Raw genomic sequence first — 16,702 nt, forward strand, 5'->3', positions numbered from 1 at the left:
GTCGTGTCACGAGAAAAGGAAAGAGAAAGAGAAAGAGAGACAGAGAGAAATCGTTCTTGGTTTCGCGATTTTTTGATTTACGCAGTTTTTTGTTTTTGTTTTTTTTTTTTTCGTCATCATTGTCATCGCCGTCACCGTCGTCGTCAACGTTGTATGCATCTCCCGCGGATCATCTAGTCGCATTCATCTTCTCTTCTTTCTTCCTTTTGCTCCTTCACGACATGGATGCCTCAGTACGTCGTCAGGTAAATGAAAAGTATAGTGAAATACATGAGATAAACGGCGGGTGTGCAGCAGCGAGTTTCTTTATTTCCACTTTTCTTTGCATTTTACAATATTTCTTTTTTCTTTTTTTCTTTCTCGTCTCCTTTTCCTCCTTTTCTTTCTCCATCATCTCTCGCTTTCCCACTATTGCGAACGTAAGTACGTGAAAAGCCAGTGAATAGTCGGGAGACGAGGGAAAAGCAATGTGTGATCTTTTTTCTTTTTCTTTTTTTTTTTTTTTTGGTGCGGCTTTTTCTCTTTTCTCTCATTCTTTTTATCCCTCCCCCTCTTTTTCGCCTCGTACGTAGTACCTATATATTATCCCGTGCGACGGGATATTATGCAGGTACTACGATCGACGAAAACGAGAAATTCAACCGCGAATACTTTTGCTACATACGTCATTTTTTTCCACTCGGAAAACGGAAGCTTTTGTAAAAAGAATTTTTCTTTATCTTTTACGATCTTAACGCAACTACGAAGAGATTTTCAAAAATATTTTCGTCAAAAGATTTCAAGAGTATTCATCCCTGCGTGTACTGTTATCGATTGAATTTCTATTTGTATGAAAAAAAAATTTGCGGTTTAAGTGACCCATCGCAAACATGTCTATAATGATTAAAGTTAACGTTATATACTTGATGCATTTACCGTACGTATTGTTCGTGCATTGTCGTGAGAGAATGCATCTCGGTGAAAAGTGTCGCAAGTCGGTTCAATTTCACACTTTGATAGATGCAGGATTGCTAGTTTCCTTTTGCATAATAACAACAATACATATAATGTTAAACTTACGTCACCGAACCCTTTATTCCTTAACGAATGAGTAATCTTTAGGAAAGGAACGACTTGTTGGTACATCTTACTTTTTCGATAATAACGATCATTCGATACTACTTTTGAAATCGATATTGTGAAAAATAGAGAATAAAGATAGGGAGATGATCTTTCCAAGTGGGTTCACCGTTATAAGTTTTTTTCGATAAGCTCTCAGATAGTCGATTTCTACTCGTAATTCGTTTTCCACTCAAAAGAAAAATTTTCATTTCGGCAGATATACCTCCTCCTGATAGTCAGCATTGGACTGGCGTATTGCGAGCCACCATTGAGTAATCAGTACGGTTACCCTGGAGAAGGTAACAACGGAAATTTCGTCGGTGGCAACAACGGAAATTTTGGCGGTGGCAACAACAATTATAGACCCCACGATGGCGGTCACTCTTACGATGACGGACACAATGACAATCAGGATTACGTCGATAATTACGTGAGTAATGAGGGTCTACGAGCAAATTAGCTCCTTTCGATCCTTTGCTACAGTCAGTAAATCGCACGAGTGCGCTTGACAATCGATGACGCTTTCGTGAAATTTCTGATGAGCTTCGAAGTTTCACTAAACTTGTAAAGATCAAAGTGATTTCGTTACTCGTATGACGTCAGTTCAAAATATATGATATACCCTGCTATTCTTTCGATTCCTACATGTTCGAAAAATATTTTATTTTAACTTGTATTTTTTATATCGCTTTAAATTACGTCATATGTATATGTATTTTTATTTAACTTCATTTTATTATTTTTAAGATTGCAGAGAAAATTTTTTTGATTAAATTTTTATTAGATATCAAGAATCTTAATTAGTTTTTTCATTATTAATTAAATTATTATTATTTCCTTCAAATAGAACTCGTTAAGTTTGTTCATTAATTTTCTGTAAGTATTTATATGTAATCAAGTCTTGCGCCTAGAGGCAGGCAACACTCCATATTTGTCGATAATGTCACTTGTGTGCGCCATCTATCAAGTAGTAACTTTTTTATCCTTTGTGGTAATATATATAAGCATATACATACGAATAAGTTACTTATCATACGAGTTAAAAGAAAATTACCTGTTGATAGATAGTACTCAATGCAAGCACTATTATCGACGAAGTGCGGAATATTTTCTATTTCTTTTTTAGTTAATATGTATTTAATTCGATGTACAAGATTTTAATTAATATAGGAGAAATTTGTCTATTATACTTTTTGTTCGACGTTTATATCAAATATATACAGGATTTCCTGTAGTTATATATCTAAAATATATACCTAAAAACATGAAAAAATATTATTATACAAGGAATATTCTCCTTTTGTTTAACAATAAAATACATATGTCGTTTGAATGTTTCCTTATATTATTCTTGGAATTATAATGAAAAAGAAAGATAATTTTTGTCTGAATTTTTTTTTATAGCCAAAATCGTACGAGTTCGGTTATGCGATAAAAGACGCTGCTACAGGTAACGATTTTGGTCGTCGTGAGACGAGCGACGGTGAAACAGTTCGTGGAGAATACAGAGTACAGCTTCCTGATGGTAGAACGCAGATTGTGACGTATACCGCCGACTGGAGAACTGGCTTTCACGCAGATGTGAGATATGAAGGCACTGCGACTTATCCCGATCAGTATAATACACAGAACAATGGTTATAACAATAACAATAATAATAACAATCAAGGCTACGACTTTCAAGGGAACAGCATAAATAATGGATATAACGGAGGTAATTTTCTTTTCTTTTTGTCCTGATTATGGTCGGATTGTTCGTTCAATCCAAAGCTATTACAGAAAGTAAAAATCCCGAGCATTGATGACGAATCTTTTTTTTCAGGTAATAATGCTGGCTACAATAATAATAATAATAATAATTATAAACACGGAGGTAGCAATTACAATCAGAATAGCTATCAATTTGGCTCGAATGCACTGGATAATAATTATAACTTTGGTGACGTTACGCGGAACACTTATAAACCACCAGTTTATGGTCCACCAGTTGGATAAATATAAACAAAAGACCATTATAACTGTATAAAATTTTTACCTTTTTTTTTTAATAAATAAATGTTTCCTTAATTCTCGAGGGAATTCAATTTCATTTATATCTTATATTTCCCGTTTTGTCGAATATAATCGAGAATAATCAACTTTCCATCTTTCAATGCGATGTGTATTCTTCATTAGTTCAGTAAAAAAGCCATGATTGCTTTTTTTATTAATTATTTCATTTTTTAATAATTAGTAATTGGACAACACTTAAATTTAAAATAATACTAGTAATACTAATTGTGGTATACTATTTCTTCAAAATCCAATAAGATTCGATAATTATTGTAGAGAGTTGACAACGGTCGCATAAGATAATGCAGTTTGTATTAACTTGAAAGTAGAAAAATAACGATAACATTAATATATCTAATTAAACATAGAAAAGTTCATTAATTTCTTACCGAGGCAAAAAACTTGATAGACATGATGGAGAATTTGCCGAGCGATATATAAGAAGGTTTTACACTTCTCATCATAATAAATTCGATTAGAATTTGTGATCTTTTAGAAAGGAGGTACCATGGTACGCTGAATCTATAAATGGAACACGAATGTTTCTGACGTCAAACCTTTAATAAATATACTTTTTTATATATAATTAATCAAATATAAATATATAAAAGAAGATTACGCTTTGTCGAATACAAAAACACTTTGATCTATTACTTTCTGGCCCAAGTAACAATTCCCATACACAAAAAATAAGTTGCATAAAACATTTATCAAACTATGAATAGTTTCCATCTGATTCTTTGTCTCAAATGCATCATCCTGTAATATCTAAACATATATTTAGTTGATCTATACTATAATGAAAACACATTTAAAAATGATTTATAAAATTATTGCTTACTCGAACGAATCCTAGGGTTACGAGAATAGGTGCACATATCAACATTATAAGATATGTGGTTTCAAACAAAGCATTAAAATCAGCATCAAACCTTTATAAATATGATTGCAAATAGATAAATTAATCGATAAATTATATACATATACATGTACATTTACATATATATATATATATATATATATATATATATATATATATATAAAATATGTGTGCGTACATAAATTACTAACTTTAAAGCTTCTTTGTGGTACTTTATACTACGAACAATTTTCGCATAAATTTTAGCTTCTTTATTGGGATCGTCAGATTTTATTAATTTACTATCTAATGCATTTTCCAACATGTTTCTGAAAAAATAGATCGTACAGATTCAATATTTCAAGGAAGAGTATTTATTGTTTTTCTTACCCAACGACAGAAAACATTCCACACATATATTGTATAAAGATAGCAATAAGAGCGTAGTTAGCTATTCCACAAAAACTCATGTCTAATACCACCATGAAAGATAGCATCGACAAGTGATAAAAATATTTTTGTTGATCTATAAAATCTACCACTGGATAAGGTAACTCACGATATCTAGTTTCATTCAATGGATTAATGATATCGAGAAAAACAGGGAAGATCGATATAAGCGAGATCCCAATAATAGACGTAAGGTAAATTACTAGAAAAATTTGTATTTGTAAATTAAACATTGGGTAAATAAAAAATGAACCATCATTGAAAGAAATAAGTTTACTTATTATGATTATCGTATATACTCTTCCTTCTTCTGCGAATTTTTTCATAATTTCAAATTCCTTCGTACCTTCTTTATTGTACCAATCACGCTGAATACGCTCCAAAAGATTATTTATCTGTAAGATTACTTGAAAAGACACAAGAAATAGAAAAAAATGACACTAAATTTTTGTTTACGATAACAAATTTAAATTAGACGATAAAAAAATATTGTACTGCTTATACTATAATTCACTAAAGTAGATGTATAACAAGGCAGTAAAATAACTAATAAGACAAATACTTTCGACAGATTGTAGTAATTGTTGTAATATATCACGATGTGGCAAAAGTACGTTAGGAAGTTTGAAAGAATTATGGCGATTAATTTGATGTCGGAGAAATATATGCCCCCAAAAATAAGGTTTATTAACTAAAACGAAGCATAACTCATTAACTAAAATTGAATCGCTTACATTTCAAGAGATTTTTTTTTTATCGATTACGCACCTGTGATATTCCTATGCTGAAAAAATTGGCGTTTGTGATAAAAGTTCCGATAAACCTCCATTTCGGCTTAGCATAAGACCAGAGACCGATCAAAAACAAAGCGATTCGATTTGTATTGAAATAACGGCTCTCGAAAAAATTCATTTCTTTCTTATCTATTCAGACTTGTTTTTTTTTCTTCACTGAAATAACTGAACGATAATGTTTGCTTTTTTATTTTCTCTCCCTCGGATTCTGCCCTCGTCCGATTCATTAATAATAATAAGCATAATGTTTCTTTTATACTCTCCGTTCTGCTTTTATGCGTTACTATGAAAAAATGGGAGACAGGAAAGAATTCAAACATCTGTCGACAATTATTATTGTCTCACGCGTTTCCTTAACCTACAATAAAGGACATTTTATATAAGTATCAATTTATATCCCTTCTTTTCTTTCCCTTCTTTTGACTTGCGCTCTTGAGTCGTAGTTCAACTAAGCGACGATCTAGCTTCAGTCGTTTATGTGACATCTTTCGTTACGTATCGAATTTATAAGATCCTTGAAAAAAAAGTGATATAGAAAAAAAGTAGAGAGTAATATCGGACAGTTCAACGGAAATCAACGGAGATCTTCGAAGAATTTAATGCTGAAGAGACTCACATTATACGCTACATTAGTAAGAGTGATACAAATGTCTTAATTCAATTTTCTTATTCAGTTACAATCAACGTTTTTATTTTATAGATTCTACAATTAATACTGAAATTTTTTCTTCATATTTCCTTTTTTTTTTTCGATATTTACATATAATTTAAATCTATTAATACTAACAAATAATGAGTTCTTACATTTTTGAAACTCTTACAGTAAGAATTATCGTATGGAGTTCGCAACTGTTGCATAGGACAGTGCAGTTTGTATTAACTAAAATGTATCAAATAAATATGTTAATACTCCTTATAAAAATAATCGAGAGATCATGAGTTTCTTACCGAAGCAAAGAATTTGACTGACAAGATAGAAAACTTGCCAAGAGATAAATAAGAGGTTCTCATACTCCTCATTATGATAAATTTAAATAAGATTTGTGATCTAACAGATAACATGTACCATGGCGTACTGTATCTGTAAAATAAAAATATTTAAATTCGTTCAGTAAAAATATAAACAATTATTTCTCTTTTTATCTATTTTTTATATTGACATGCATCAAAGTGTAAATATTTAAATGTAAATTACGCTTTATCGACTAGAAGAACACTATGATCTATTATTTTTTGACCCAAATAGCAATTCCAGTATATTACTATCAGGTTACATATAATGTTTATAATAATTACAATAGATCCTGCTAGATTTTCAATTGTAAACGCATCATCTTGCAATATCTATATGAATTTCATAAAATAAATTCATTTAGTTGATCAATTCGATTTTAATTCAAATAAGAAATTCATTGTTAATACATTTTATTTTATTTTTATTATTTGATAAAATGCTTGTAAACGTTACTCACTTGAATAAATCCACAACCCATGAGAAAAGGTCCAAGTATCAACATAAAAAAGTAAGTAGTTTCATATAAAGAATTCAAATCAGCGCTAAATCTTTGGCAATAAATTTATGAAAATAAATTACAATTAATTCTGATAAAATTCATGTAAACGAATATTATACTAACTTCAAAGCTTCTTTATGGTATTTTATACTTTGGACAATTTTTGGATAAAATTCATCCTCCAACTTAGAATTATCGAATTTTTCATCATCAAACAGATTTTCCAACATATTCCTAAAAAAAAAAAAAATAATAAAATAAAATAAAATAAAATAGATAAAAATAGATAATAATATCGTGATATCTTAAATATTGAAATGTGTAAAATATTTAATGTTTCCTTTCATTTTACCCGACGACCATATACATTCCACATGCGTGTTGTACGAACGAAAGACAAAATGCGTAATGTGATATGCCAGCTAAGAGTAATAGCGAAACACTGATATAAGTTATTATTAATAAGAAATAATAGTATTTTTGCGTGTCTATCAAAAATTTTACTGGAAATGGAAATAAGCGTGGCCTGGTTTCATTTAATGGATAAAAAATATCAAGAATAAAAGGCGTAGCTGGTATAAAAACGTTTGCAGATAATGATGCGTAATTAATAACTAAAAGAATATTATGTAATTAATAATAAATAATTTTGTCAATAAGAATTATTAATAAGAAATTGTGATACTTACTTATCATGAGAATCATGTAGATCCTGCTCTCCTCCGCGTATTGTTTCATAATTTTGAATTCTTTTGTATCTCCTCTCTCACACCAATCACGATTAATACGTGTTAGAAGTTTCCTTATCTATAAAATTATTTGAAAAAAAAAGGAAAAAAATGCTATCGATATATTGTAAAAATAATTAAATTACGGTAATTAATTATTCAATTTGATCATACTTTCGACAATTTAAAGAAATTGTTGTAATATGATAAAGCGTAATAAAGATATATTAGAAAGTACCAGAGAATCGCGGAAATTAATTTGATGTTATAATGTTCAACGGAAATGCAAGTAACATTTAATATCTGAAAATATATTTAATTTCTCTATATGTTATATATTTTTAATTAACATCTATAACATTGTCTTTTACCAGCGATATCGGTATGTTAATCAAAATGAAGTTTATAAGAAGTGTTCCAATCAATTTCCATTTTGTCTTGGTGTAAGGCCACAAACCAGTCAAACTTAAACAAATTCTATGTGGACTAAAACAATGAGTCTCCAGAAAATTCATTTTTCCGTATCAAAAATCAAAATAACAAACTGATAGAAAAACTCTTCACAGCTTTGCAAATAAAGTCTTCTAAATGTTTTTGTTATTAAATTACCCTCTTACAATATTTTCGTTTTCTTGTCTTTCTGTTATATGATTAATATTTAAACCATGCGTGGTACCGACGTACGTTATAATCTTTTTTATTTCCTTCTAAGCTAAAGGGATGAAGAATATAGAAAGATATATGTAATCGGCGGGGCGAGAAACATAACACGCGTCGGTGTCATTATAACTTTGCGTGTATATGTAGGTGTATGTTTCTCACATAACCCATAATCAAGATAATTTTCTTCTTCCCCTTTTTCAACCAGGATATACATTCGATGTTATAGTTTCTACGTCCAACATTACGAGTGAGTTAAGCTTTTTTAGTTGGACATATGCCGTCTTTAATAGCTGGTCACTATTGATTTTTATTATTGCTTTTGTATGAATCTACAGTATTTCATACTTATGTAATGTTTAATCAGTGAACTTTTTTAAAGTGGTAAAAGAAAAGAAAAAGAGATTATATAGTTGATCGTATATTATGGATCGATTGAATATTTTCTTTGTTAGAAACAATAGAAAAAAAATATGTTAAAATGTAACATGTTTTATTATTTCATGTGTCAAATATTTTAAGAGTATGAAATAAAATATCCGACTTTTAATTAAATCGAAAATTTAATGATTTTTAGATTTTTTTTTTTATGGAACACCTTGCATTTTTTAATTAAATAGGTATTTTAATCAATTATCAGTAAAAAATTATTAAACAAATATAATTCTAATGTTAATGATTAACGAGATATCAACGTGTGAAATATACTGTGTAGACAGAAACATTAATACTAAACATAGTGAATACATAATTTAATAATCTTTATATGGTTAAATAAAAGGCCCTGTTAGATTGTCACCTACATTAATTAAACTAATTATTTCGTTAATTATTAACTTTAAGTTTATACTCCTTTAATAATTTCTTAAAGATAATTGAATAAAATGATTAAATAATTAAAAAAATATTGGATGTTTCGAAAAAAGAAAACTAAAAATCATTAAACTCTCGATTTAATCAAAAGTCGGATGTTTTATTTCCTACTCTTAAACAATGAAATTATGAAATTTTTTTTCTAACAAATTTTTTTTTCTGTTCCTCTTAACAAACGAGATATTCAATTTGCTTTTAATTTATAGGTATGTATACTTTAATTTATAGGTAGGCATATTTTATAATAAGTTATACGATTAATAAGAATAATACAATTAAAAATTTAACTGCGGGAAGATAATATTTTTCACATTTATCTATATTACTTTTATTTATTTTATGTTTTTATGTTTTGTTCTTATTTCTTTCTTTGCATTATCTCTATATAATCTATAGCATTAATCTCTTAAATACCGATGATCATTTAGAATTTTCGATTAGAAGAACAAACTCGAATATCATGTTTTCACAAAAATTATTGCAGAGAATACATAACCATGGCGTAAGACAAAGTCGTTTGAATGACCTTAAACACAAAGTATGCATATAGATTTAATGTAAAAATAAAAATGGTATAATGCGAGTAATTAATTGCTTACCGATATGGAAAATTTGATAGATAAGATAAAAAAATTCGCAAGCACAAAATAACAAGGTTTCAGACTTCTCATCATCATGAAGCATAATAACATTTGTGATTTTTTAGAAAGCATATACCATGGCATATCGAACCTGTGAATTATCGATTGTTGCATAGTAAAATAGATTTTCATTATAGTTGATCTTATCAAATCTTAAAATTAATTGAAGATAAAAAGAAAAAAGTTTACGTTTTATCGAATATAAGAACGCTGTGATCTATTATTTTCTGACCTAAATGACATTTCATGTAGAGTATACCACAGTTGACAATGATATTTAAAATCGAAGAAATGGTTTCTCTTATATTTTCATACTCGAATGCGGAATTTTTTAATAGCTATAAAAAACAAAAACTATAGTAAATACAATTTGTCAAGTTTAATTGAATAATTAAAACAAAGGTATAATTCACCCGTAAAAACGTAATTATTATAATAAATGAACCAAGTACTATCAGGATTGAAAGACCCTGTTCGAAGGAGGAATTAAAGATGGAGTCGAATCTTGAAGAATACAAATTTCTTAATGAAAAGAGAACATAAGAAGTTATTAAACGTTTTATCTCATACTAACTCTAAAGTCTTTTTGTGATATTTTATACTACGAATTATTTTTGCATAGGCTATGTCCTCTGTATTACGATCATGTACATATTCCTTTGTGACATCCACTACGTCATCCAACATATTTCTGAAAATAAACGGACGATGAAATTATTAAATCAGGTATTTAATCAATCATAAATTGTTGAAATGTTTTTACCTAACTACGCAAAACATTCCGCAAATGTGATAAACAAGTACTGCGAACAATGTGTAATTGCCTACTACAACTATGCACGATAAAGAAGATGTGAAAAAAATGATAAAGAATGCCAGACAGTAGTATTTGTCTGTATCTATAAACAATTCTACCGAGAATGGTAAAGTGTGAAATCGAGTTTGATTTAGAGGAAAATATATATCTAGAATATATGGTATAGCTGATACGGACATCACCAAAAAAATCAACCCATAAGTCAACACTAAAAAAGAACAATTATTAAGTTAGTTATATATAAGTTTAAATTAAATTACCTATTCGACTTACTTATTATCATCAATGAGTACATTCTACCATCCTTTGCGTATTTCTTCATGATTTCAAATTCCTTCATATTTTCCTTTTCGAGCCAATCTTGTTTAATAAGCTCTAATAATTGACTTATCTATAACATCACTCGCGAATTATTAATTAGAATTATTTTTCTTATTTTTTGTAACGTCATTTTTTTAATACTATTTGAATTATTCAACATTCATACCTTTGACATATTGAATAGGCTATTGTAATACATCAATACACAGGTTAAATATAAGACAAAATTGGAAATAACTTCCATGAGTAATTGAAAGTCGTCTACCGTAATGATAGATGTTATCTGAAGGTAAGATCTTATCAAAGTTTTATATTTTCGGACAAAGTGATTTAAATTGTATCATTTACCTGTACTATCAAAATGATCAAAAAAGTACCGTTTACGACTAGCTTTCGAAAGAATCTCTTTTTTGGTGCGGAATAAGGCCAAAGTCCGATCAGTGATAAACAAATTCGATTGAGTTTGCAGTAACGTTTCTCAAAGTAATCTAGTTCCCTTACTTGACAATCGTGAGCCATGTGAAATGTTTTTTTCATTTATTTTTTGTTATATTTTATGGTTTTATGTTTCTTCCTGTTGGCTATTATACCATCGAATGATAATTTCCCTTCTACCTTCGTGGAGACAAACCCTTCCTTTTTCTAGCCAGTGAATAATAAACGACTTCTTTGAACATACACGCGTCTAATGAAAAAAGGGGAGAGAAATGTGACAGTGAGAAGTGTCAATCATTATGATTTTGTCACGCGTACTCCTACTTTAAATTTACGTTTATTAATCAATAATTATAGAAAAATAGTCTGCAAGCACGATTTGCCCCTCTCTTCGGCATGACTTGCGCTCTTCGTGCTCTTTCGAACGAAGAGAACGCAGAATACAGTCAGTTTTTTTTAGTTGTTGCAATGAAACTTGGTATTTCAGGTAAAAAAGGATATGATATAAGAAAAAAAAGTAAAAAATATATATATATATAAAGAAAAAATTGTATAAATATCTATATCAAAGTTAATCATATATGATAGTATTAAATGTGAAAAATGTTTATAATAATTTTAAGAGATATAATTTTTTTGTTCCTTTTTTCTCTTTTTACTTTTACCTTTTCGGTAATTTACTTTTCGCTAATTATTTTATAATTTCACGAAAAAGATTGAATGTTCTTATCGATTGTGATGTTCTTATTTTGCTACCTATCTACGTAAGTATAATTGAATTATTTAATTTCTTGCTTGAAGTGAAAAATTGATTTTGAAATTAATCGAGATTATCTCTAAATTTTATATCGATAATTAAATGTATTTTTTGAGTATCACTCATGAAATCAAGCAACATTTTGAGCTTCATTGAAAATATTGTTTGCCTGCTTCATTTATTCTCTTATGGTAGTCAAATGTATTTTTATAATCTCTATGGTAGGCAATATGTATTACTGCATGTATATCATTCTGAAAAGAGAGAAGAAAATATAGGTTCTACACAAGGAAGTAGAAAAGTTCATACGTGTTGATGGTAATGATTTTAATACTGTGTAACTCGTATTTTTTCGGTTTACAATGGGGAAGGCGGAGATGTTTAAGAAACATTTTTTCGCTTTCTTGAAAATATAACGTTCAGTATCATTGATTGTTTTAACGTTTGTTTTTCCTTTTTATCATTATATATTATTATATGCAATTAGTTTTATATGCTATTCTTTATTTTCTTTTCTTTTTTGTTTGAACATTAATAACTTCAACTTTCACATTGTAGTAATAATATATATTGAATTACAAAGTTATAGACATACAAGTAAGATAAATTGATTAATGTAAAGAACAAAATACCATCGCGTAGGATACTGCGGTTTGTAGCATCTTAAAAAGAAAATACATATGTATATTTTATTGAAACTAGATGTTACGGAATAATATAATTTTCGTTTCATATCTTACCGATGCGAAAAATTGAATAGATATACAAAAGGGCTTGCCACATGATAAATAACATGGTTTTGTGCTTCTAGCCATCATGAACCAGAGTAATATCTGTGATTTTTTAGTAAGCAAGTACCAAGGCGTATTGAATCTGAAAAAACAATGATAAAATATTTGCTCTTTAAATATTTCGTATTCTTTCCTATAATAATAACTATTTTTATAAAATTAATAAATTTTTAAATTAATTTAATAAGTTCTTTAATTTTTTAAAAATTTAATAAAAGTTAATATATAAAAAAGAATTACATTTTATTCAATAGATAAGTGCTGTGATCGATTAATTTCTGACCGAAATAGCACTTTAAATATATTATGATCGTACTACTGATAAAAATGGTGATGGATACCAAAGATTCTATTGGATTTTCCAGTTTGAATGTATTTTTTTGTATCAGCTACGAACAATTAAAAAAAAATAATTTGTAAATAAAAATGCGTTGTTGATATTTCGTCTAAATCATTACTCAACAACTTATTATACAACAAAGTTGAATATCACAGAAATTATAGAAATATTCTTTACCTGTATAACAGAAGTGGCCATAAGAAAGAGCCCTATTATAACTAATCCCAAGTAAACGTGTTCGTATAATGCACGTAGTTTCATTTCAAATCTTAAAATGTGTAAATACAGTGCGTTACATGTCAGCCCTTCAATATGAAAAACTTGATACGCTATTTAAATTTTATACTAACTCTAATGCCTGTTTATGATATTTTATACAACGGACTATTTTCGCGTAAGTTTCAACTTCGGAACAATGTTTATCATTAAAGACATTGTCGACCATGTTACTAGAAAATATAAATAAACAATTAAATAAAAATAAGAATACGATTGAAATAACGATAATAAAATTCAATTTGGTTTTCTTATTTTAATTAATTACAAGTTACTTGAAGGATAATGAATGATAATTGAGCTTACCCGACAACGTAGAACATTCCACAAAGATGTTGTATGAAGACCAAAAACAGAGTACAGTTGCTTATCAAGGTTAGACCTAATATTAGTAGCATAACGAATATTATCATTAACAATGGACAAAAGTGTTTTTGTTCATCGACATAAAATTCCATTAAAAATGGAAGAGTCCGTGGACGAGTCTCATTCAAAGGATTGATGAAATCGAGAGCAAGAGGTAGAGTAGATGCAATCATCATTACATAAACCGGTACATAAAATATTGCTAGAATAAACTTTGTATCATAAAATCTTTATATTTTGATCTGTAATACACCATCAACAATTTTTTATTTTATAGTTACCCAACATTATTATCGAGTAGGTTTTCGAATCCTGTGCAAATTTTTTCATTACTTCAAATTCTTTCGTCCCTTCTTGCTCGTGCCAATCGTCTTTGATGATCTCCAAGAGTCTATACATCTAAAAATGTAAATTACGAATTAGAAAAAAAATAATTTTGTTTAATAATAAAAGAGACAAAGCATTTGAAAAATGTCGATTTTTTTACGTTGCATGTACCTGTGATGAGTTGATAGAATTATTCAAGTGCATAAAAATTCCAGCGAAACAGATAAGAAAATACGGCAAAATTTCGAAAATTATATCTATTTTATAGTTAGTCATAATGATCTTCAGCGTCTGAAAAAAAAGTCAATTCATGCTTTTTTATCTTCGATGGATAAGTAAACATCATAGTTACTAAACGTTATGCTTTTGACATTGTTACATTTTTATTACCTGCAACAATAAAATAGAAAAACAGTTAAGTATAACGATAAACCTTCTAATTAATCTGGTTTTTCGTTCGGTAGAAGGCCAAAGTCCAATTGGAGAAAGACTGATCTGAATAAAATCGTAATGATCATTTTCGAAAAAGAATTCCTTCCTTACTGAGAAGTCCATTCCTTACGATGAACGTTCGAATCTGATGTGCGAAATCAAGAATCGAAACTGAGAAATTGTCACCAGCTTTGTCTCTTCGTTAAGTATTTCCTTTCTTTTCACTTTCAATTTCATTTTCTTTCACTGTAGCTTCTCCCTTATTTCCAGTAATGAATAATAAAGGAAGTGACAATAGAACACTAATTATTTAACATTTTTTTTCTTTTTTTGATGAAAGAGAAAACTTCAAGAGGAAAGTTGAAAAATAATAAAAAGAAGAAAGGCATATTACGTTGACGATAATAACTCGATTAAATGCAGTTATATGAACCCTTTTGTAAAATAGTCGTACGAGTGTCCCTTCTTCTACGGAATATAATTATGGGAATTCTTTATTAGTATAAAGCATTTCCCTCTCTTCAGTAAGACTTGCGCACTTTGATAATACTCGAACTACGTATTTTTCTTCAGTCGGACATATATCGTCTTTCGTTACTTACCATTATCGATTCCTTGCGCGGCTTTCAATTTATTTCGTGAACTTAAAAAAATAGTGACGGTGAGGAAGAAATAACAAAATAAAAAAAAAAAAAAGAAAGAAAGAAGAAAAGAAGAGTCAACTTGTGACGAACTAGAAATACGAAAATAAAGAAATTCGGATAAATCAGGGATAAAGAATTATTTCTAACGTTATTGTATTTGGATCTCTTTCATAATCTACTTATTAAGTTTAGCATGTCTTCAGATGCTTATATTTATTGCAATTATAATGCTACGATGTGACAACAAGATCTCGAAAATCGCGGATGTATTCTCATAGAGAATATAATACCATGGCGTATGAGATTGACGTTTGTACCATCTAGAAACAAGAATAATAAATTAATAATAATCGAATGTAGTAAGAATATACAATCTAGTTATAGATTTTACCGAGGCAAAAAGTTCCAACGAAGATATGAATGTTCCACCAATCGATACGTAAGACGGTTTCAAGCTTCTCGTTATTATTAATAAGATTATCTTTTGCATTTTTGTAGAAGATAAATACCATCTCGAATTGCATCTTAAAATTTGGAATAAAAAATATATATCTTTTTATTCAATAAAATATCATTCGTTTAAATCTATAACTCAATACTTACATTTTTGTGTACACGTCGGAACTACTATCTATCACTTTTTGTCCAAAATAACAGTTTATAAATGCCCAAGCCACGTTTCCGATTATATGCATCATACAAGTTAGAATTTCCTTGAAATTTTCCATCGTTAACTTTATCTTTAATATCTACGAAAAAGATAATATCTACAAAAATTTTATCAACGATAACTTTTATATTATGTGGTCCAGTGATTCAAACAGCTTTAAATATAAAATATGAATCTTCCTTTATTGATAATTATCATTAGAAAACAACAATAATATTCCACATAATATAAATATTTTTTTTATCGCTTAGTTTTTAAGATTAGTATTAATAAGTTATATTTATTTTTAAGTTATTTATAATTTTTTCTACGCGATCACAAAAATCGTCATACTTCGTCGATTATATACATCTATTTGAAAAAGTATGTATCGTTTTGTCTATTAGGAAGATAAAGTCTTTTTAAAAATACTTTTATGATAATTTTAAAATATTTCTTATCGATAGATGTGTATATATGCATGTGGTGTTTACTTGCAACATTATGGACGAAGTATGATGTCGTTATTATTCAAGCGTGATATTTGCGTATTTAAACGCAAAATATAACGATTAAAAGAAATATTTTAAAACTGATTATAAATATCTCTTTTAATCGTATTATCATAAAAAAGAACATAAAAGTTTTCTGTTTTTCATATTTAAACAATATAAGTATTTCTCATAACGATTATAGTTTTATAAATAATAAAAGTAATATCACTCACTCGGAGAATGTCTATACCGATTAAAACTCCAAGAAAGAAAATCTCGATCAAATAACAATTCTGGCAAACTGAATTTATATTAGCGATGAATCTTCGAACAGATTGAATATAAATTTTATATTCAGAAATATATGCATTAGAATCTTAA

At 28.5% G+C, this 16,702-nt stretch overlaps 3 protein-coding genes across 3 annotated transcripts; 1 reads left to right on the plus strand and 2 right to left on the minus strand.

Moving 5' to 3' along the window:
* On the plus strand, positions 1 to 3,240 carry LOC122635762 (pro-resilin-like). The gene is made up of 4 exons (XM_043826419.1): positions 1 to 245; positions 1,319 to 1,531; positions 2,506 to 2,815; positions 2,924 to 3,240. The coding sequence occupies exons 1-4, from the start codon at positions 222 to 224 to the stop codon at positions 3,094 to 3,096; spliced, it is 720 nt and encodes a 239-aa protein (XP_043682354.1). The 5' UTR covers positions 1 to 221; the 3' UTR covers positions 3,097 to 3,240.
* A 99-nt stretch (positions 3,241 to 3,339) lies between these two features.
* LOC122633085 lies at positions 3,340 to 8,013 on the minus strand. The gene is made up of 16 exons (XM_043820622.1): positions 7,870 to 8,013; positions 7,673 to 7,801; positions 7,460 to 7,577; positions 7,123 to 7,384; positions 6,894 to 7,004; positions 6,729 to 6,819; positions 6,452 to 6,600; positions 6,243 to 6,337; positions 6,078 to 6,136; positions 4,740 to 4,758; positions 4,403 to 4,664; positions 4,225 to 4,341; positions 3,995 to 4,085; positions 3,773 to 3,921; positions 3,543 to 3,675; positions 3,340 to 3,471 (listed from the first exon to the last, which is right to left on the minus strand). Exons 1-16 carry the CDS (start codon positions 8,011 to 8,013, stop codon positions 3,421 to 3,423), a joined length of 1,980 nt encoding a protein of 659 aa, XP_043676557.1. The 3' UTR covers positions 3,340 to 3,420.
* Positions 8,014 to 9,981: 1,968 nt separating this feature from the next.
* Positions 9,982 to 11,329, minus strand: LOC122633089. Its single transcript, XM_043820636.1, has 7 exons — positions 11,159 to 11,329; positions 10,977 to 11,093; positions 10,763 to 10,880; positions 10,436 to 10,697; positions 10,247 to 10,363; positions 10,086 to 10,176; positions 9,982 to 10,026 (listed from the first exon to the last, which is right to left on the minus strand). Exons 1-7 carry the CDS (start codon positions 11,327 to 11,329, stop codon positions 9,982 to 9,984), a joined length of 921 nt encoding a protein of 306 aa, XP_043676571.1.
* Between the last annotated feature and the right edge of the window lie 5,373 nt (positions 11,330 to 16,702).

This window comes from Vespula pensylvanica, chromosome 1 (genome assembly GCF_014466175.1).
Source record: "Vespula pensylvanica isolate Volc-1 chromosome 1, ASM1446617v1, whole genome shotgun sequence".
Classification (NCBI taxonomy): domain Eukaryota; kingdom Metazoa; phylum Arthropoda; class Insecta; order Hymenoptera; family Vespidae; genus Vespula; species Vespula pensylvanica.